The 20229-nt window shown below is 32.8% G+C and overlaps 3 protein-coding genes across 9 annotated transcripts; all 3 read right to left on the bottom strand.

Moving 5' to 3' along the window:
* Nucleotides 1-1722: 1722 nt before the first annotated feature.
* Nucleotides 1723-7749, bottom strand: LOC110640272 (casparian strip membrane protein 5). The gene is given in 5 exon segments (XM_058138746.1): nt 1723-2085; nt 2268-2391; nt 2495-2635; nt 2637-3092; nt 3558-7749. Coding segments are annotated over 4 exon segments (561 nt in total). The 5' UTR covers nt 2714-3092; nt 3558-7749; the 3' UTR covers nt 1723-1866.
* LOC131174693 (pentatricopeptide repeat-containing protein At5g15280, mitochondrial-like) lies at nt 4295-6847 on the bottom strand. The gene is made up of 8 exons (XM_058138467.1): nt 6574-6847; nt 6281-6444; nt 5846-6100; nt 5497-5591; nt 5173-5272; nt 4888-5032; nt 4621-4839; nt 4295-4515 (listed from the first exon to the last, which is right to left on the bottom strand). Exons 1-8 carry the CDS (start codon nt 6845-6847, stop codon nt 4295-4297), a joined length of 1473 nt encoding a protein of 490 aa, XP_057994450.1.
* A 3848-nt stretch (nt 7750-11597) lies between the features above and the next one.
* On the bottom strand, nt 11598-17024 carry LOC110640279 (RNA-binding KH domain-containing protein RCF3). 7 transcript variants are annotated; one of them, XR_009145007.1, is made up of 10 exons: nt 16882-17024; nt 15753-16345; nt 14931-15359; nt 14502-14759; nt 14108-14371; nt 13864-13931; nt 13456-13524; nt 12797-12830; nt 12021-12140; nt 11598-11786 (listed from the first exon to the last, which is right to left on the bottom strand). XR_009145007.1 is itself a non-coding variant. In XM_021791521.2 (8 exons), the coding sequence occupies exons 2-7, from the start codon at nt 16323-16325 to the stop codon at nt 13479-13481; spliced, it is 1638 nt and encodes a 545-aa protein (XP_021647213.1). In that variant the 5' UTR covers nt 16326-16345; nt 16882-17024; the 3' UTR covers nt 11598-11786; nt 13456-13478. The 7 variants fall into 7 exon arrangements, 5 of the variants coding, with proteins under 5 accessions (XP_021647213.1, XP_057994728.1, XP_057994727.1 ...); XR_009145008.1 differs by lacking the exon at nt 12797-12830; XM_021791521.2 differs by lacking the exons at nt 12021-12140; nt 12797-12830.
* Nucleotides 17025-20229: the final 3205 nt, after the last annotated feature.

The following is a 20229-nucleotide window of genomic DNA, read 5'->3' on the forward strand; positions in this document are numbered from 1 at the left end:
TTCATAGTTGGGGGGACTTTTGGCTGCCAAAGTTTACATTTTCGGCTGCCGGAGTTGATTCCGCCCAATTAAGCATTTGGACCAAAAAGTTACTTTGGCTGCTGAAAATCTATTTTTCGGCTGCCGAAATTCCTTCTGTTAAATACACTTCTTTAAAACTTTTAAAAAACAAAACTCTTAAAATATTTTTTAATTCTTAAATACATTTTGAACATTTTAAACACACATAAATGAACATATTCTCACCTTTTACCGCCATTCTCTTGTTAGTAAAGTCTCACTCTTTACCAAAATATTTCGTCGAGAATAAATATTTTGACGTTAAAAAATAGCGACTGTTACAATTGGTTTCAAGAGAAATATGTTTGTGAGAAGTACTCTTTTCTATCAATTCAGTGGAGAAGCTACATTTACATCAAGGGGGGCAATTGGCCCCTTTATTTTTTATAAAAAAAAATTATTACTTTTGAAAATATTAAATTTATATAATTTTCTCCTTAAAATTCAATATTGCCTCCTAAATTTCACTTAAATAAAAAGATTAAAAAATTAATTTATCCTTTTTAAATACTTTTGAAAATGACAATTTAAAAATTGTCTTTTTACAACCTATAAGAGAAATAAAGTTAAAAGAAGTTGAACAAAGTCAAACAGGAAAAAATGAAAAATATAAAAAAATAAAATTCAACTGTGAAATTTGAGAATAAGATCAATAATTTTGTATTTTTATTTATTTTTTTTATTTTCTTGTAATTTTATTGTTGATTTCTAGAAAAAAAAATTTTATGTATTTTTTTAAGTATCAAAATCTATTATATAAATTTATATTCTCTTCTCTCAATTTTAACTTTTGTTGTAAACATAATAAAATATAAAAAAAAAACATTGACATTTTTTATATAATTTTTAAATTTTATTAATTTTAATAATTAGACAATTTTAATGATATTGTACTTCTTACAAGTTAATGTTTTTTTAGTTAAATTTGCTCTTATTATGCTAAAACAAAATACTAATTATAATTTCATTTTATCCCCACTAATAATTTTATTTTTGGAGTGGATAAAATTGAATTTTAGTTTGATAGTGAAAGAATTTTATAAATATATTGTTGTCACAGGTCTTTAGTTTAATATTTGAACCATTTAACGAAGACAATGTTGTTTTAATATTTAGAGTATTTTAAAAAGTAAGAATAATTAAATTTTAATTATAAAATTATACCAAACATAAGTTATATAGAATTCAATTAAATTTTATATTTTAATATTAATTTCAATTATAATAATTATTTTAAAAAATTGAATATTAATTTCAATTAAGAAAAATATTCATTCTAATTATAATTTCAAAATTAGAAACAAACAGTCCTTATATCAATTTTTTTTTTAATATTTATCCTCCTTAATCTCAAATCCTAACTTCACCCCATAAAAGAAAATATTTATATGCAAGCAGTGAGAATATGGCTTCTTTTTTAATGAAATAACTGCCTCCTTCCCCCTTGGGATGGAAAGCTTTTCTTTCATTTTTCTATTTTCTATTTTGTTTTCTTTGGTCTGTGGGTGTGAAAGTCCTAAAATTACCCACCATCATTACGAGGGTGCCTATGAAATTTTTATTTGGTACAACCTTTATATATACAATCAATAATTATGAAATAGTTGTACGTTCATTAGTTATAATTTTTCATTTTTCGTATGTATGCCATTAAACATATAGTAAAGGAAAGAAAGCAGAAGGTGACATTTATTCCATTACATAACAAACCAGGAAAAGGCACAACGCAAACACAAAATAACAAGCACGCATAAGCAAACACAAGTTCATCATTGTTATGATGCAGCAGGATCAATGGATATCGATCTAGTTTCGCCGGGAAAGGGCCACAGCAGAGAGCAAGATCAACAGTATGAACGCAGCTATTCCTACAAAGGATCCAATCAAAGAGCCAGAGATGCGCTCGCAGAAAGAGTTGAATTGTTGGCAGATAGCAAACCAGTTTGCTCTAGCATTCCCCTTGTGAGCCAAGTATACAATAGCTGCTGCTGCTGCCGCTCCAGCAGTTAAAAAAGCCATCATTGCCTACCCAAGATATCACTTTTCTTCAGTGGACGAAAATTTTTACTAATTAATAATCTTATCAATTCAGTCAAAAGATTTAATTTTTTTTAATAGTAAAATCATACTTTGTTTTCATTCATATCATGTAAATGTACTTCTTCTCTCACATGAGCTGCTCATAAAATTAAAGTCCAAGGAATTACCGCATCAAATATGATCAAGATAATTCTACTGTTTTTTGCTCTGCTTCTTACAATATTGAAGAAAGAAAGTGGGAGAGAAAGGAGCAGATAGCCGCTTACAATGACATTGGCAACCATAAAAAACCTGTTAAAATTAATGTCAATTAATTTAAAAGATATTTTTCCATAAAATATATACACATATATAAAGATAGGGAATTTTCAGGGAAGAAAACTTGCATACATACGTGAATGTTGGAAGATCATCATACTCAGCTCTGAAGCGAACAAACTGCGTGGAGAAAGTAAGTGTTTCGTCAGTGGTAGCCATCACAATTGCACTCCCAAGGGTACCAACAATGGCTAATAACCTCAGGATAAAGTCTATATATTATAGGCAACACCCGTTTTGGGGTAGAAGTTGAACCCTTGGCCTGACCAAGCTCAATACCACCCATCTTCGTCATGCTTAGAATCAAGGGAAATTTTTTTTCTATGGGAAATTTAACTTGAGTTGCAAATGTATATATATGAACGTTGGCTATGTCGAAACATGCACAACAATTAAAAAAGAATAGTGGTTTAGCAGTAGTTATGGCATGAGAACCCACTTAATTACAATATAATAATCAATTAAGCCACTGATCACTAACATGTGTTCAAGTTATACATGTAACTCAGGACAATCTACCTGCCTTACTTGCTCTATCATATAAACATATCATAAGGGTCTCCACTTTCTTCCAGCTCCACCAAGCCAGCGTCCGTAATTGGCAAAAGGCTTCTGTTCGAACTTGGCAAAACCCGTACGCGATATTATTCCTATTTCCATCCTTGGGGGGGATCCTGGAACATGGAGCAGTTGACACAATTTAGTACCTTCGAAAGGCATTGACAAGTAGATATTTAGTTGGCTTATGATTGCAATACCATTCAACCAATCAAATTTATTAGCTTTTCTTACAAATACCTGAAACCAATCCACTTAATTCCCTGCTTGGAATATTGATCAGACGTAAATAAATTGCAAAAAATTTTATCTGAATTGGGAATATACATTTTATTTCTTTTGTATTATTTTATTTTATTTTATTTTATTTTTTGGCATGGTTAAGTGTATATAGTCCTTGGACATCAAAAACTGCATCATCAAGCTCGCATCGGGGGAAAGATGAAACATCCATCATATACATGTCATGGCACAAAAAGACTTGGGGTCTTATCATGGCTCTCAAACTGCCAATACTATAGGTCATCGAAAAAGGTAAAAGTGAATGTTATGCAATAGATCAAATAATTAAGCTAAAAAACCTTATCTTTACGGTCTGTATTACCCCGCCTTGAACTTGGAATCCCTTTCATTAAGAATGTCCACTTCCAGAAGGAAGCCTTGGCAGGAAACCTTGACTGCTGTTGCTATTATCCTTTTCTTTGGATTTCTGTAAATTGCTTATGAGAGACCAGTGAATTTCAAAATCTGGCTCATAACCACTCTGTTGAGTTATATGCAAGAGCTTAGATGCCTTCCTTGGATCGTTTTCAACGCAATACCCATTGATTACAGAGTACATTAGTCTGGTTGGAGTTTCACCCAACAAAACCATAGAAATGAGGAAGTTTTCTGCTCCTGCTTTTTGTCCAAGTTGGCAAAGTTTCTGGATAAGCACGTCCAAGGTCCGTATACTTGGTTTAAGATACCTATGCAATATCTCTGTGAAAATCCAAAGCTTCATTCAGTTACTTACTTATGCAGAGATCATGGATTAGAGAATCATAACTAGCAGAATTAGGAACAATTCCTTTCTTCAACATTATGTTCAGAAGATCAACTGCCTTACTCCAGTCTTCCGAATGAAAACAAAACCGCTTAATTAGATTTTCGTAATTTATTGCATCAGGAACTAGACCTTTATCTATCATCTGGTCAAGAAAATATTCAGCTTCTCGAAGCTTATCATGAGAAAAAAGGCCTTCGACAATTGCATTTTGAACAACTGATCCATGACAACTTCTTGCTTCCATTTCTCAGACTCAACTCCAAGGCTTTACTAAAATCCAAGATCACACAGGCAGGTTACTGCTGTTCTTAAGCTGCGATAGCTTGGCCTAAATCCTTTCGAAATCATAGTAGACAGATAGTGTAGACAACCAGACACATCTTTACACTTTGAAAACCCATATATAAGAAAATTGTAAGCGACTTCATCAAGTAGTAATCCTTTCTCCTGCAATTCATTTAGAAGTTCATCCACGAGCAAGCTGTTCCCATCTGAAAAATGATAGAAAAACAGAATCTTATAAATGATGAGATTATGGTACATACTGTGTCATAGGATTAGCAGGCTTATTGCAGAACTGAAACTACCCTGCATACACATCAAGCGCACCAAGTTCTGGTAACTTGAAATTGAGGGGCTTGAAAATTTTCTTATCAGAACACCTAACTCCTTAACTTTCCTTAGGCAGTTAGCTTCGCAATACCCTTGAAATAGCATGTTATAGATTTCAGCATCAGGAAATAGCTCCTTCAACAACATATCCTGGACTACATTGGCTGCTTCTCCAACCTCCCCGATCATACAAAATCCTATAACTAAAGCACAATGGATGGAAAATGAAAATGCATATTACTCTCTCAAACCCATCTGTCTTAAAGCAACAGCTTTATCAAGTCTATCAATCTTACATAACTGCAGAATCAAAATAAGAGAAACATACAAGCATGGAACCAAGTTCCTAGCCAACATTGTGTCTTTCTCCCCTTGCATAACTCTCCTATAAGATGGCTATAAGCAATGTCATCAAAGACACAACCCTGCTAAAGCAGCTCATTCACCAACTTGCGTGCAATGCATGTAAAGTCTGTGACAGATTGGTTTTCAACTAACATACGACAAATTTCAGATCTTAAGTGAGGATGGAATACCAGAATGCTTTCAAGAAGCCCCAATGCCTTCTTCAGCGTCCTATGATTGAATAGACATCCAACAAGAGATTTACAATCCTGTAACCCAGCTGACCATTTGCTATTTCAAGCAATATCCCAGCAACAATGAAAATCCTGATAATTTCCTCTCTTACCTAATCCCACCATTGGAGCAGTGTATTTGCCATTTTCAATTGTTATATCCCTCAGAAGCATTTCATTAAAAATTATCCTCCCTTTGTATGTCAATCCACCCTTGCAGTATGCTTGGACAAGCAAATTAAGAACTTCATCACCTAGTTGATTAGCCAAATTTGGCATTACAGCTGGAAGCCCAGATATGGGATCAGGATGCACAAAGCCGCTTCACTAATGCTAAGAAGAAGAACAGAGATAGTTCTTCCATCTATCCATTTCATCTATCAACAAGAATGCAGATTTAAAAGGTCCATGATCACATTCCTTCATTCAAAGCAAATTAAAATCTGGGATCATGGAATCTTTAAGCATCCCATTTACTCTTATAGTATTTTCTCATACTCATCCAAATTTGCATCCGCATAGAGTCCATTTCCCTTTTCAACATCACAGATAATGGACTGAGCCCCGAAATCATAAATGCCTAGGAAAGCGGATTCTCAAGTGAAGAGGATTCAATCAAACCATAGTTCACCATCTTGTGGACCATCATCTTCACTTCATCAAATTGTCTAGCTTTGCAATATCCTGCCAAAAGAGTTCTATAAGTTGACAAATTTGGGGCCACTCCCTTCTCCACCATTTTAACAAGAATGTTTTGGGCATTCTTCCACATACCCTCCCTAAACACTGTACCAATAAGTGCATTATATGAGCATGTGCCATACCAGGCTCTAAGCTTCTTGATAACATCTCTGACAGATAAATAAAGGCACTCCTCAAAGTCCCTCTCGGCAACAGCAACCAATCATTATACCAAAAGTTATCTCATCAGGCTTCAAACCTAAATTCTCCAATTATAGCATGAATAAATTTGCTCTCTACACCAAAATTAGTATATAAACCATATATTATCCTATTGCCAACTAGTACATTTGGTGAACGCTTCATTACAACAAAAAAAACTTGCCAAATCTTCAAAATCATTCTTCTCACAATAACAGAAAGCAATGTCATCGATAATCAAGCTGCTAGGCTCAAAACCTAAAGCCATGACCTTCTTCATAAGATTCCTTGCTTCTTGAACCATTCCATCCCCACAAAGTAATCTAAAAACCTTCCTAATCCCACCATCTCCCCATCATTCAAATTAATCCCAATTTCAAACATATCCAAACAAACTCGAAATGCCAGTTTGGGTTATCCTCCTTCTCACCAAAACATCAATAAGATTATGATAAAAGAACAGTGATGGTACCATACCTTGCTCCCTAATTCGATCATATACCAACATGGCCCTTTCTAAATCAAAAGCGCCAACATACCCGTCAATCAACTTAGAGAAGATTTCATTTTTATCCAACAAAATGCCTTGCCTCTCCATTGCCAAATGCAGCAACTGAACCTCTCTAAGCATCCCGTGCGAATAAGCACCGAGGCATAACCTAACATGACTCAGGAAGATGCTGAAAACACTTATCTTGGTCACTTGCCCACTTGAAAAGCCACCACAAAGACTCCACCTTTGTAACCTCATTTGCTACTCTTTCATACTAAAATTGAAAACCCAGTAATATTTCAAGCACGTCTTCAGGTTTCAATCTCAAAATTCTCCTAAAGCGACGTGCTATATCTGGTTTCGCTTCAGAAATATTCAGAAGAAGTTCTTTGAGAGAAGAAGCCTTAGCAAAATTCTCTCTTTAGTTTTTACCTCTATCAAAGAACAGGGCACATTTAGATAAAAGAAATTGTGCAATAACATTGTAGGTTTTGCTTGTTTGGTGAGAAGGAGTCCGTGAGAGAAGTATTGCTGAAGCAATGGAATTTAACAGAGAAGAGAGAACTAACCTGTTTATATGGAACTTTCTGGGGTTGAAAGAGGAGAGAAATTGGAGCATGTGATTACAGAGAACCGTCACAGCATTTCTGCTCGTGACTCCATTAGCAGGCTGTTTTTGAAATCTGAAGGAGAACCAAGGTCTTCTACTATTATCGTTTGATCAGACACCGATGTCGTTCAGCTTTACTTTTGCGCAGCGTAGGGAAAGTTGGGGAAACTTTTTGTACCCTACGGCTTGTCGTGTATGAGGGAGAAGAATTGCGGCATTTTTTTATTTAATCGGACGGAATGGAAACTGTGAATAGCACCGTGTTTAATTGTTTATTAATATATAAGAAAATAATCAATCCATATAAATTTTTCATAAGAAAATGCAAAATTTGAAGTGCTGCATTATAAATGAATGATAGCCATCCCCAGAAGAGTTGACTTTATATGGTAGTAGCTGGCCGAAACCTGGTGTGAAGGGACAAAAACCATTCTCGAGTCTTGAATCTTTTATCAGAATATCCTAATAAACAAGATTTGCTCATTTCTTCTCCTTTTAAACATTGAAGACGATCGATCGAAGCTGTAAAAGCAAAGATGAATCAGAGTTTGAGTGCTTTTTTGATAGGATTGGTTGGTGCAGCCATCACCTTGTGTGCCTATTCACAGACTCTTATCTCAGCCACTCAGTGTGTCACCATTGGCCTTCTGGTTCTCATGTTTGGCTTGCTTGTTGGAGAAGGTCTCATCTCCCTCTAGTCAATTTCCTACTTATCCTCTCCACATTTTGTTATCATTTTCAGTCCTCATTTAGATAGTTTACTGTTTGATTATATGTTATGTTAAGAACCCTTTTTTGGTATTAATTAAGCAGTTCTTTTTTCAAGAATTAAATCTTGGCACTGATGGAGGAGCAATTAAGGCCTTTTTTCTATATTTGGAAATGGATTTCAAACGAAGAATTTAATCTTGATTTTAGTTAAATAACATTATGATTTCAAATCCCTTTTATCCTAACATATGCAAAGTTGAAGCAATTAAGAATTACATATAGCTTCAAAATAGTTCCACAAATCGATATATACAAACTGCAGAATGTCCAGTTGTGTTGCAATATCTTTTCTTTTTGACGGATTTGAACTTGGTTTTTTTTTTTTAATCTAAAATAAGATAGAAATTTACCATCATGCAAAATTTGTAGGCATTAAACTTGCAAGCATTAAGCATGCCAAACTTTATTTAAGGGCAGTAGGTTTCAAGAGGAGGATGTGGGTATAGGTATATGTTTAGAGCGCATGCAACAATTGAATATATACATATATGAACTTCAACCCAAGAAAAAATGGTACTTCAAGAATCATATATATGCATCGTCTTAAGGCTAAAGAACATATCAACTTATGTATCTGTATATCTAGATAAATCATACAATGTTGAAATGATCTTCATTTTAATGTACAAGAACTGATGTGCAGAAGTTTCACTGTTTTATAGACATAATCACACTGCCTTTATAAAACATAAACAATTGAAAATGAACACAAGCCAAGGAGAAAAAACTACAAATAATGATATATTCATGCCAACCTAATCAGCTCCTTAAGTATCATCTGCAATGGGAATAGGAGAACATATATTCACAAAGAAAGATATAAGCTCCATTTATTCATGTATAAAATCATATCTTTAATTTTATTTTCCAAAAACATTTTACTAGCTACATCGACGAAGCGGCTTCATCAAGTATGTAGAAATGCCTGACGGCTGAACCTTGATCAGCAAAACTTACAAGGAGTGAGTTGTGTTAATGTTAAGAGGGGGAAAAAGAGAGAAGAAAAACCGATTTTTTTTCTTATTCATTTTGCAGGCTCTTCATGTCCTCCACCATGACACGTACCATTGTCATTGTCATTATCATCATAAATCTAGCATGAAAGGAGGAGGAAGTTGGGTAGCCAGAGATGACTTGCCGATCAGCTAGTTGTCAATTAATGGAAAAATATAAGCATATTAGTATACTAGAGCTAGCCGGCAAGTCATCCTTGGCTGCACCACATGACCTCCTCGTTTCATGCAAGACCTAAGATGAAAAGTATTGATAAAAATAATTGGTATAAAAGAGGTAGACATTCTAAAACTCCAACCAATAACAAAATATAGTGCCATAGACACAAAGATGGAAGGGACAGGAATTTTCCCCAAGGAGAAAGGCAAGATTCCTTACTAGGAAAATGAAAGACTTGTTCAGTCTTTATTTTAACAAAGTGGAAACAGGTAGAGGAGAAGAAGGGGATTGGACTACAAAGCAATCATGGCAGGCCATGGACTAATAAGATTTGAAGCAAGGGAGAGTGCATACAGGTAGAGGAGAAGAAGGGGATTGAAGAAGGGGATTGGACTACAAAGCAATCATGGCAGGCCATGGACTAATAAGATTTGAAGCAAGGGAAAGTCCATAGGCTTGTTTATAAAGAGATTTGTCGAACTGTCGTTACAGAAGTATTAATGGTGCTAGTTATTGGACAGGGGGCAGCTAAAACTGTCCTATGAGTGCGCTGTAACAGAAAAAGGAGAGTAACTTGGAGGATTCATGTCAATGGATGTGACCATGCATTGGTGCTAAGACCAAGAGAAAATTGAACATGAACACCTTTCCCCATCATGTAGCTGCACTTTTCATCCTTATTGAGAGTCATTTAAGAGATTGGAACTCTTTTTGACTTGATAGTAAATGAAGGTCCGTCCCGAGCATGTCGTACTTGTCTGGAGGGAGTTAGAGTTAGGTGGGTAAATTTACTCAAAATTGGCAATAGGGCCTACAGCATCTAAAATTTTTGTATAGCAAATTTCCACATAGAGATAATCGACAAAGCATCATACGCTAAGGAATCCTATCAGAGGCACAAGGCTTTGCATTCCGATAAAAAGAAAATTACGAAATAATCAGATTATTAAACGCTGTAGACTTTGATCAATAAATTGATCAGGAAAAACAGGGGACAATTTGCGAAAAGTTAACAGGTCTAGCTAAAAGCAGTAAGCCCCCCATCACACCAGAAAATTAATCCAGGCAGCAACTCCAAAGGCCTGAACTAAGCACATTAACTTCAGTAATTCTCTTCCTATATCTTCAAAACCTGGACTAAATTCTACTCGATTGATCAGCTCCTTCAACAACCAGAGGCTGTCGTTGTTCACAGGCAACTAAGTAGATTTGCAATCAACAACCATCGTAATAATTTTTTTTACTAATAAACGACTGCTTCCAAAGTTGATACCGGTGTACATCCAGAGGGAAATTTCGCGCGATTATGGAACCCAAGCCCCATATGTCTTACGAGTTGCAATTAAAAAAAAAAAAAATCACGGTTTAACTTTGCAGGATTTTACAATGTATAATAATTAGCTTAATTCACAACCATAATCTATAAATTGATTTATACGCAGTGATACTACTCATCCAAAATCATCTAAAATCGAGTCAAACAATCAATGCTCAGCTGAAAAATTCATCCTGACAATCAAAGTGCCATTGTTCTGTAAAAAAGTCAAAGTAAAGAAGAAGTCGCCACCGGAAAACAAACTGACCAAATGTGCCTTAAGTCAGCTGCCCAAACCACGTAAGATTCTAACTATTCGGACATAGTAAAAGATGACTTCAGTCATCTAGACCGAGCATTCTTTTGCTCGGGTTGATTAAGCCGAAAGAACACAAATAAACATAAAAGAGAAAGTTAAGATGCTCATCCGACAATCCGTGCATCAACCATACCAAACATCCGCAATACTAACAATAACCAGATCAGATCTTTAAGAGGAAATCTTTAGATAATAACCAGATATCCAAGATTATTACCGATAACTACAACAATTACTTAACTTTTAACCTATAAATATGAAAAACAGGCACACTTACTCCAAATTGACTATAAAATTCTTCTTTCACTTTTACCATCCTTCAATCAATACTTCTACCATGTGCATTGAAGTGACTGCCCAATAAGCTATCAACCTCGATTGAATTTCAAAGGCTCACTTTAAAAGGCTCATGACAGCATCACGTAGCATATAGATATGTAAAATTTGAGTGCTTTTTAGGAAGAGAGAGATCTAAAAACCTAAAAAAATGGATTGGATTTCATTTTATTTTATTTTATATATATTAAGAGGAAGTAATGATAAGTTGACATGATTCCTATAGCTGTATTTGCTAATTTTTTTTTTTGTAAAAGAAATACTAAAATCACACCACCATTAACAACGTGCCTTATTTAATCACTTTGTTCGACGAATTTTTGGCTTCTAAAATTTGACATTTCAATGTCTTTGCTCAATTTGATTTTCCGCAGTTACAAACAATATTAGCCGAAATATAATTTACAACTAATTTTTGTCATGCACACAAAATAAATTCAGGCAAATGCATCAACAAATGAAGAAACAGCCAAAAAAGGTTGCCTGAGCACATCAACTATAATTGATCTTTCTATTTGATAATTCAGGCAATAATACACAGGCATTGCTTACAAGCATAAAACATAGAAGAATGGTTATAGGGAGCTCATTAATTCTGGCAATTAAAAAAAGGATGTTCTTGTGCTCCACCTGGTAATTTGCCAGCCTATGATTCACCAGCCGACAACAAAACCTGCCCAACAAATTGTCCATGCGACAACAATAACTCATCAGAGCCTCGTCTATAGGGAAACTCTTACCTAGACCCAATCCATTACAGATCCAAAACACATATATAATGAAACCTACATATAAAATACTTGAAACTCATATTTTTATCTTGAATTCAGAATAGATCAAGTTTGGTAAGTTTTCCCTCATCTATAACCATCCACCCAAACATAAATATTACGAGCAAATAACCTACCACAGCACCACTTGACCAATCAGGTCCAACCTTCAAAACAAAACAGACCAGCCTCGAGGATATCCACCAGGGTGACAGGCAAAACAACTTCCAGGTTTCACCAAGTACCTCCAAACATACCTGGCAAATGCAGGATAATTCCAATACAAGCCCCAGAAATTTTCATCTTTTTTCTCCCTTCTGTTACATAACCCATTGCTAAAAAAAACCCTAATGCTGGAATTTAAGAACGCAGATCAAGCTGATACAACTGCCAAATACAAAACTTTGAAGCATGCAGATAAGACAAGTATATTATAAACAAATGGGGCCATTAATAGAGCAATAATGGGGCGTAAACAAGACTGCTAATTTATGGAGGACATGGTCAAATGCACCCATTTTAATTTCTTCAATGCATGCCTCCATATCTTCGAAGTAGAAAATAAAAGTAGGTGCATTCTACTGTCTTCCTTCACCACATACCTCTATAATCTACAACTTACAAATCCAATCTACAAACTACACACACACACACACACACACACACACAGACACACACACAAAATCTTATCTAATTGTTACAGCTTGAATAATATTACCAGCAAAGTGCATGCTGCAAAGATATGATGTTTCTGGTAAACTTGCACAGAGAAATTAAGTTAATTAAAACAAAACAAACATAAGATTTCTCACAATTAATTAAACTCATCTGTCTGAATGCAAATATTCCAATTATATTTTCCTCCACAAAGATGCTACTCAGCTAAAAATTATAACAAGGACAATTTTACTACCTTTTATTGATGATGAAAGAGAAGAATATCAATCCTGCAATTCAGACTACATTTCAGAGAGTAACTAGCCAATTTTCAAGTGATAAAATCCGCAATAAATTCAAACAAGAAACTTAATATAGCAGAGAATTGTAGATAAAACAGACATTCTTAGTACAACTGTCAAAGGAAGGAAGCAACTTGGTTTTGTACTATGGACGATAAGTTCCACTAAAAACAAAGTAACAAAGGCATGTGAGCTAAAGAGGTTCTTAGGAGCACAATAAATAGAGCTTGGTAATTTGTTGTCAGGGACATGACATATTTCAATAGTCAAATATATCAGGATCTCCAAATAGATTTGGTCCTTCTAGGTGAGATCGTCAAGGTGGGCCATGAATATGTCAAACTCTGGTACATCTGTTCTTCCGGTTTAGGCAGGAGGCTTCATCAAAAGAGGCAGTAGTAGGCTGGCTTCGGGCTTCATGGATCAGCTGTTTTAATGGGAAGGGAAAGGCAACATGGTAAAAATTAGAGCATCAGAATCCTACATAGAGGGAGATTGGATAGGTTACGATATGAAACCATCTCATACTAGAATGTGACTGGCCTATATCAGAGGAAATTGGCACTTAACTCCATCGACAGGAAAAAAAGTACAAAGGAAAACCAGAGTCTACCTGCACATTGCCATCATCAAATTCTAGTAATAGTTTTTGCGTCGAGAACCAGGGGTCTGGCCAGATAACCTGGTAATAGAGCTGCTAATCAGGGCTTAGAAGTTCTATACCACTATCATCCATATAACAAAAAAAAAAAAATCTCCTAGGGACATGATAGGGACATTAATAGGAACATAAATAGGAACAAATAAGCAGTCTGAGAAAGTATCAATCTACATGTAACTTGTCTTAGAAGCACAATGATGACACTTTCAACCAACTTTTAGGTATCTAATAAGAAGTTTTCAGATGTTAGGTGCACAACCTAAAATGTAACAATGGTCAACCCTAGGCGTATCATCACCGTATTCTCAATATTTGATGATAAAGACAGCCTATATATGGCAAGAGAGAAAACATTCTCACCCAGAGGTACTGGTACGTCCGGACGAATAGCTACCGTAAGCTCCATAAGCACCTCCACTACCACCAATCTACAAATGATAAAAGAAATTATCATTCAAAACCAAATAATATCTGATAGGAATTGTCACATGAATATAAATAATTGACAGATTTTGAAGAATCTTCTTTTTCCCAAATGTAAAGCATAGCAGCACAAACAGAAACGAAGAGATATGTGCCTCCACAAATAGTGTAAAGAATATACCTGTGAACTAGCATAAGTACCATAACTGTCACCAGCAGCATAGTCACTAGAGCCATAGCCACCAGAATAAGAATGCCCACGTCCATGTCTTTTACTATCTCTGTTATCATAATTTAAGCCATCCGAACTATCGGCTGAGACAGGAAGGTAAGGCAGAACTGGCAGAAATGCAGATACAGCACCTTCCCTATCAAAAACATTTGCTCTTAACCGTCGACTGACATGTATGAGAGCATCTTTAGCAACATCAAGATCTCCAGAGATCTGGTGAGCACAAATAAAATATCAAATTTCTCACTCTAGCTCAATTAAGAACCATAAAGATTAGTACTGCAAACACAGTACAGTGATTATAAAATTATAGATCCAACTAAAGTTGTAACTATAGCTTTACCTGCACCATTTCATCATCTTCAGATGCCACCTTGGGAAGGTTGTCCTTTCCGAGTATGCGAATATTAGCTTTGGTCGCTTTCCTCATCTCGTTTATAATTGCTCCACCTTTACCAAGGAGACAACCGATCCGTGAGGTCGGCACCAGTAAGCGAGTAGTGAATGAAATAAGACCTGAATCTCTTTCAATTTTCTCACTGCATCTGGGTTGCAAACGCAGAGCTGCTTCTATAGTTGGAGAATATTGGTCATCAAAAAGCTGATATACAACAGATAGGAAAATCATCATAACTATGAAAGAAGAAACTACACATACATCAAAAAAGATTTTATCACACATTTCTAGTTTGGGATTAAGACTTAATAGTTGTTGTTGTTGTTGTTGTCACACACACACATTATATATTAAAAAAATTTTCACGTTCTTCACCTCCTTGGCTGAAATAGTTATCAGGCAATCATCTCCTTCAGCTGTTGAACTATCAACTTTGATAAGTGCTCCAGATTCCTGTCTGATCTGATTGATGATGGCACCACCTTTTCCAATTACACCACCAATATTCCCAGTTGGACAAACCAAACGGAGAGCAAATTCTTTTGAAGAAAGTTCATCTCTTGGAGCTGAGTACAAGGACCGTGACCAATCTCCAGCATCACCTTTGTATCCTCCATAAGGACTCACAAGAGGAGCTATTCCAACAATTGGTGCACCTCCAGTGGGACCTATTAATGAACCTGTAGCAGAGTACACATTGGGGACAGCAGATAAAAGCAAGTGCTGAGAACGTGCTGGATTCTCATGAAGGCGAGAGGCGATCTGATATAAAGCCTTTTTGACAATTGTAGGTTCACCAGAAATCTGTGGCTCACCAATAGTAACAATTAGATAAACAAATATATACATTCTCTAAATAAGGCTATTGACTTTATGTTCAGACCCAATGAATGCATAATTGACAGTGGAAAAAAAAAAAAAGACTCAAGCTATTGTGCAAGTTATATCAGATCAAACATTCAAACATGACAAAATGTCAGAACAACCCTATCCAGGAATGAGGATTTTTTCATAAAACGCCAGAGAATAAAATTGAAATGGTGTGAACTATAATAAGATTTTCACTTGTCCCAATCTTACTAACAGGATAGGTTTTCAGCTTCATTCCTAGTTATGTGCAATTGCTAAAGAAAAAGGCACAGTAAATGAACAAATAAGAAGAAAAAAAAGGCATAATGCAAAAGTCAATGTTAATACCTGTACAAGCTCATCCGTGCTCAACGCACAAGAAGGCAGATGTTCATCCTTGAGAATGCGAATCTGTGCACCTGTCTCACTCCGAATGTTCTGAACTATTTGCCCACCTTTCCCAATAATACAACCTATCTGATCAGATGGTACAAGAAGCCTAGCAGTGACTTGATGACCTCCTTCAGAGTCATCATCATGCAAGTCTTCTGCAATAACTTTATCATGCACTCTGAACAGAGCATCCTGAGCAGGACAAATATAATTACCACTATCTTCATAGGCATTAGTCTCATCACTGGCACTATAGATGGTAACAACACGGTCTTCACAACCAGGAACTGTCTCACCAATCCTAATCTTTGACTTTGTATCTATCCTTAACTGCTTAACAATGTCACCTCCCCTTCCAATGATACTTCCAATCTTCTTAACAGGACACAAGTAGCGATATACAGTATCTTGTGAATCAATGGCAAAATGGTCTCTATCATCACCAGAATTTCTTCTTTTATTTGACCCATTATCATAGTCAGACTGAGAATGAGACCGCTTTCCATAGCTGTTCTTCTGACCAGCCATTATGGTCGATGAACCAATTTCTGCGACAAATCAAAGTACATAACATGTAAAAAAAAATAACCAAATAGCATAGCCAGACTAATAGCAAATAAAAATATCGCTCTTTTAATCACTCCTGTTTCCATCATCTACAGATATGACCTATGCATGATCATCTATACATTCTCACCTACACCTAAAAGTGACAACGAAGCCATATTTACTGGTAAAGAATTCTGGATACATATAAATCTTTTTACTGGCAAATAATTCTGGACACCAGACAACCTTTACAACCATAATACCTCTAATAACTAGATATTTAGAGAACGGCTAATAACTGGGCTAAAAAATCATAAAAAGAAATGCGCAAAAAAAACAAAAAAAAAAAAAAAAACTTTTGAGGATCTATGCTCCATTCTAACTCGGTAAAACCTAGATCTGAGAAAACGTATGATAAGCGTTAACTCCCATACTAATTAAACGATAATAGAAACAGGGATGAGGTCAAAACAATAAATTGATGGGCAATATTGTAAATGAAAAGAAAAGAGAAGAGGTGGAGTACGATTTTTACCCTTGAATTGGATTGTTTAGACAGATAATTAGAGGAAGAGATGAAGAATGTTGTTTGAGATTTGGGGAAAATCTCCTTCCTTTTGCCTGGTCTTCTCTGTTTGAGAGTGTCTTTTTCTGATTTCTAGGGTTTTGACCGGACGTTTGCGTTTTATTTATTATTATTATTTTTTTCTATCTCTCGATATTTTATGGATCGCCCCATAAAATTTTCATAATTCTAGGATAACCACTGATGCTCTTGGATATTGCGTAAACTGCCCCGTTCTATTTTAAATTAAAATCTTTCTTTTCGGATTATGATTCTCGTATTCTTCTATCTAGAGGTGGGCAGATTTCAATTTAAATCAAAAAATCAAATCGAATTAAATTAATTTAGTTTAATTAGTTTAGTTTAAAAATTTAATATGTTCAGTTTAATTTTATATTATAAAAATTTCGATTATTTCGATTCGATTTTGAAGTAAAAAAAAAGTTAAACCAAACTAAATCAATTAGTAATTTTATATATTTAAATCGAGCTAAATCAAATCGAATCGATTTTTGAATTGATTTATTTTTATAGAGAATTTATGAATTATATGTAATTATATATATAAAAATTATTTAATTTCATTGATTAATATTTATTAGATTCAAACTAAAATCAAAATTAGACTAAATAACTTGAAAATCAAGTATAAATTAAAAAATTAATCAAAAATAAAACCGATCGATTTGAATTGAATCGAAATATAGCGGTTCGATTCGATTCAATTTTTCATTAATTTTAGTTCGATTCGATTTTTAAAATATATAATTCAATTTTTACAATTTAATTCGATTCGATTTGAACCGAATGCTCACCCCTACTTCTACCATTAACCTCAATGGAAGCTCGCATACAGGATTTTACTATCTTAAAAACAATTCTAATAATATTATTAAATTAAAATTCATTATTATTAAAATTCATTAATAAAATTTTCATTATTAACATAAATATATATATGTAATTAATTTTTTCAAAGATAATTTCAAAACCTTTTTATAATTAAATTTTTTACTAAACAAATAAGTAAATCTATTATTTTATTAATATAAATCATGTATGTTAAAATTTAAGTTAATCCATTTTTACTTTGTACATGATCTATAATAATAATAAACATTTATAATTCAATGAAATATAATAAGTAATATAATTATTTTTGTAAATGAGTCTATTTATGAACTTATTTTATGAACTGCTCACGAATTAATTCATGAATCTGTAAATGAGTTAGTTTATAAATCATAACGAATTAAATACCGTAAAACTCAATGTTTGAATCAAGTTGTGCGTTTATCAAGCTAAATTGCAAGTAGAACGGGAATAGTTTGGTTTGTTTATGACTCTATCAAAGGCATATGAACAATCTCACTTAGAGATTAGGGTGAAATTTACATATTACTATAAAAAAATGTTAGTAAAATTCAAACTCTCAATATATTATTTTTTTTAAAAACATTATATATATATATATATATATATATATATATATATATATATAACATATCAATATCAATATTTATAAATAAATAAATATTATTTAAAATAGAAAGAATAAATATAATAGAAAAATACATAAGTTAAACCTATTAAATAATTAATGACATTTTTATTAGATATTAATTTTTTCAACATTTTGTTACATTTGTTGTACATATTCATAATTTAAATAAAATTAAAAATTATTTACTCTATGTAATTATTTTTCATTCATTTAATTTTAATATTTTTATTGTAATTTTTAAAATTTATATCAATTTTATTTATTTAATCAAATAATCAAATTATAATAATGTGTTATTATTTTATTAATTTAAATAATAAAAAATATATTTTTACTCTCATCACATTTTTTCTTTTTTCTTTTCCCTTTTGTGAATTATTTTTCTCTCTCTTATCTCTTTTACTCACTTTATTTTTTTTTCACTTTTAAATATTATTTTATTAAAAAAATAATAAAAGTGTTATTAAAATTTTCTTTTAACTATTGTTTTATTAAATTAGGTTTAAATGAATAAAATTGACATTTTAATATAAATTTTTTAAATTATGATAAAATTGTTAAAGTTAAAAGAATATAATCTATTTTTCATATTAAAAAAAGTATTTCAAATTATTTTATATAATATTTGTAAAAAATAAATAATATTTTATGCAATTTATTTATTGTCAACCCTCATACTAAATATATTTGATCATAACTTTAAGATATACTATCTTTTATATAATATTTAAATTAATTTAAAATAATTAGATCAATTTTAATTCTTTAAGTGCGTATTAAATGAATTAATTAATCAAATTTACCATTATAAGTCATCAAAACTGAAAATCTAAATACAATTCTACTACCTTTTATTGAATTGCCTAAATACACTATAAATTGAAAATTTTGAAATTTGAACATTTTATTAATTTATTTTTATAATTTTACAATGATAAAAATAATGCACCAGAATTATTTATTTAAATTTTTTAGACAATATATGAGAGCTGATGCCTGCCCAGTGCTAGAATGTCAAGAAAATTTGTGATTTTATGACAAGGAAATTGGCGATCAAAACTTTAATGAACAGCGGCCGTAACTATTTTGTAATTAGTAATTAATAAAATTAAAAATAAAAAATTAATAAAACTTGATTTTTCAATTTCCTCGATCGAAAGAATTATATTATCTTATTAAAGAGCATTAAGACCGCTCAGTAACTTTTTACACCTTTTAATTGTTGTTTTTTTTTTGAAAATTCTTCAACACTACTACTTCCTTGAATTAAAAGAAAATTTGTGTGCATCACTGCCATTCTTTTAACACTTTGTTGTGTGAACGCCACCTTCAATCCCTATATTGTCTGAACTTCCAAATGGCAATGCATGATCCACACCCCTGCAATACCCAAAAGTCTCTCTCTCTCTCTCTCTCTCTCTCTCTCTCTCTCTCTCTCTCTATATATATATATATATTTATCAAGTGTTGTTAATCGATGAAAATCCCAGATTATAGATTAGTTATATTTTTTTATTTATTATTTTTTTTATTTTAATTAATTATTTTTTTAATAAAATTTTATATTAAATTGAAATTAAATATAAATACAATTAAGAATTTTAACTATATATATGTATTAAATTATTTTAAATAATAAAAATATAATTGTAATTAATTTGATGCATGTATGACATTTTTAGTAAAACAAATATTCCTCCTTTTCCCACACACACACACATATATATATATATATATATATATATATATATTAGTACTATTTTTTATTTATTAGTTTTTATTTTAATTAATTATTTTTTTTATAAAATTTTATA

This window comes from Hevea brasiliensis, chromosome 16, assembly GCF_030052815.1.
Source record: "Hevea brasiliensis isolate MT/VB/25A 57/8 chromosome 16, ASM3005281v1, whole genome shotgun sequence".
Lineage (NCBI taxonomy): Eukaryota > Viridiplantae > Streptophyta > Magnoliopsida > Malpighiales > Euphorbiaceae > Hevea > Hevea brasiliensis.

Excerpts from the sequence above, each read along its gene's own strand:
- LOC131174693 (XM_058138467.1), bottom strand. The coding sequence starts at position 6,847 with ATGAGGTTACAAAGGTGGAGTCTTTGTGGTGGCTTTTCAAGTGGGCAA. Across the intron at positions 6,445-6,573 it reads TGATCGAATTAGGGAGCAAG|ATGGTGGGATTAGGAAGGTT; the intron begins GTATGGTACCAT and ends AATGATGGGGAG. Across the intron at positions 5,592-5,845 it reads AGATGATGGTCCACAAGATG|ATGAAATGGATAGATGGAAG; the intron begins GTGAACTATGGT and ends TCTTGTTGATAG.
- LOC110640279 (XM_021791521.2), bottom strand. The coding sequence starts at position 16,325 with ATGGCTGGTCAGAAGAACAGCTATGGAAAGCGGTCTCATTCTCAGTCT. Across the intron at positions 14,760-14,930 it reads TAACTATTTCAGCCAAGGAG|CTTTTTGATGACCAATATTC; the intron begins GTGAAGAACGTG and ends GTTGTATATCAG. Across the intron at positions 14,372-14,501 it reads AAGATGATGAAATGGTGCAG|ATCTCTGGAGATCTTGATGT; the intron begins GTAAAGCTATAG and ends TGTGCTCACCAG.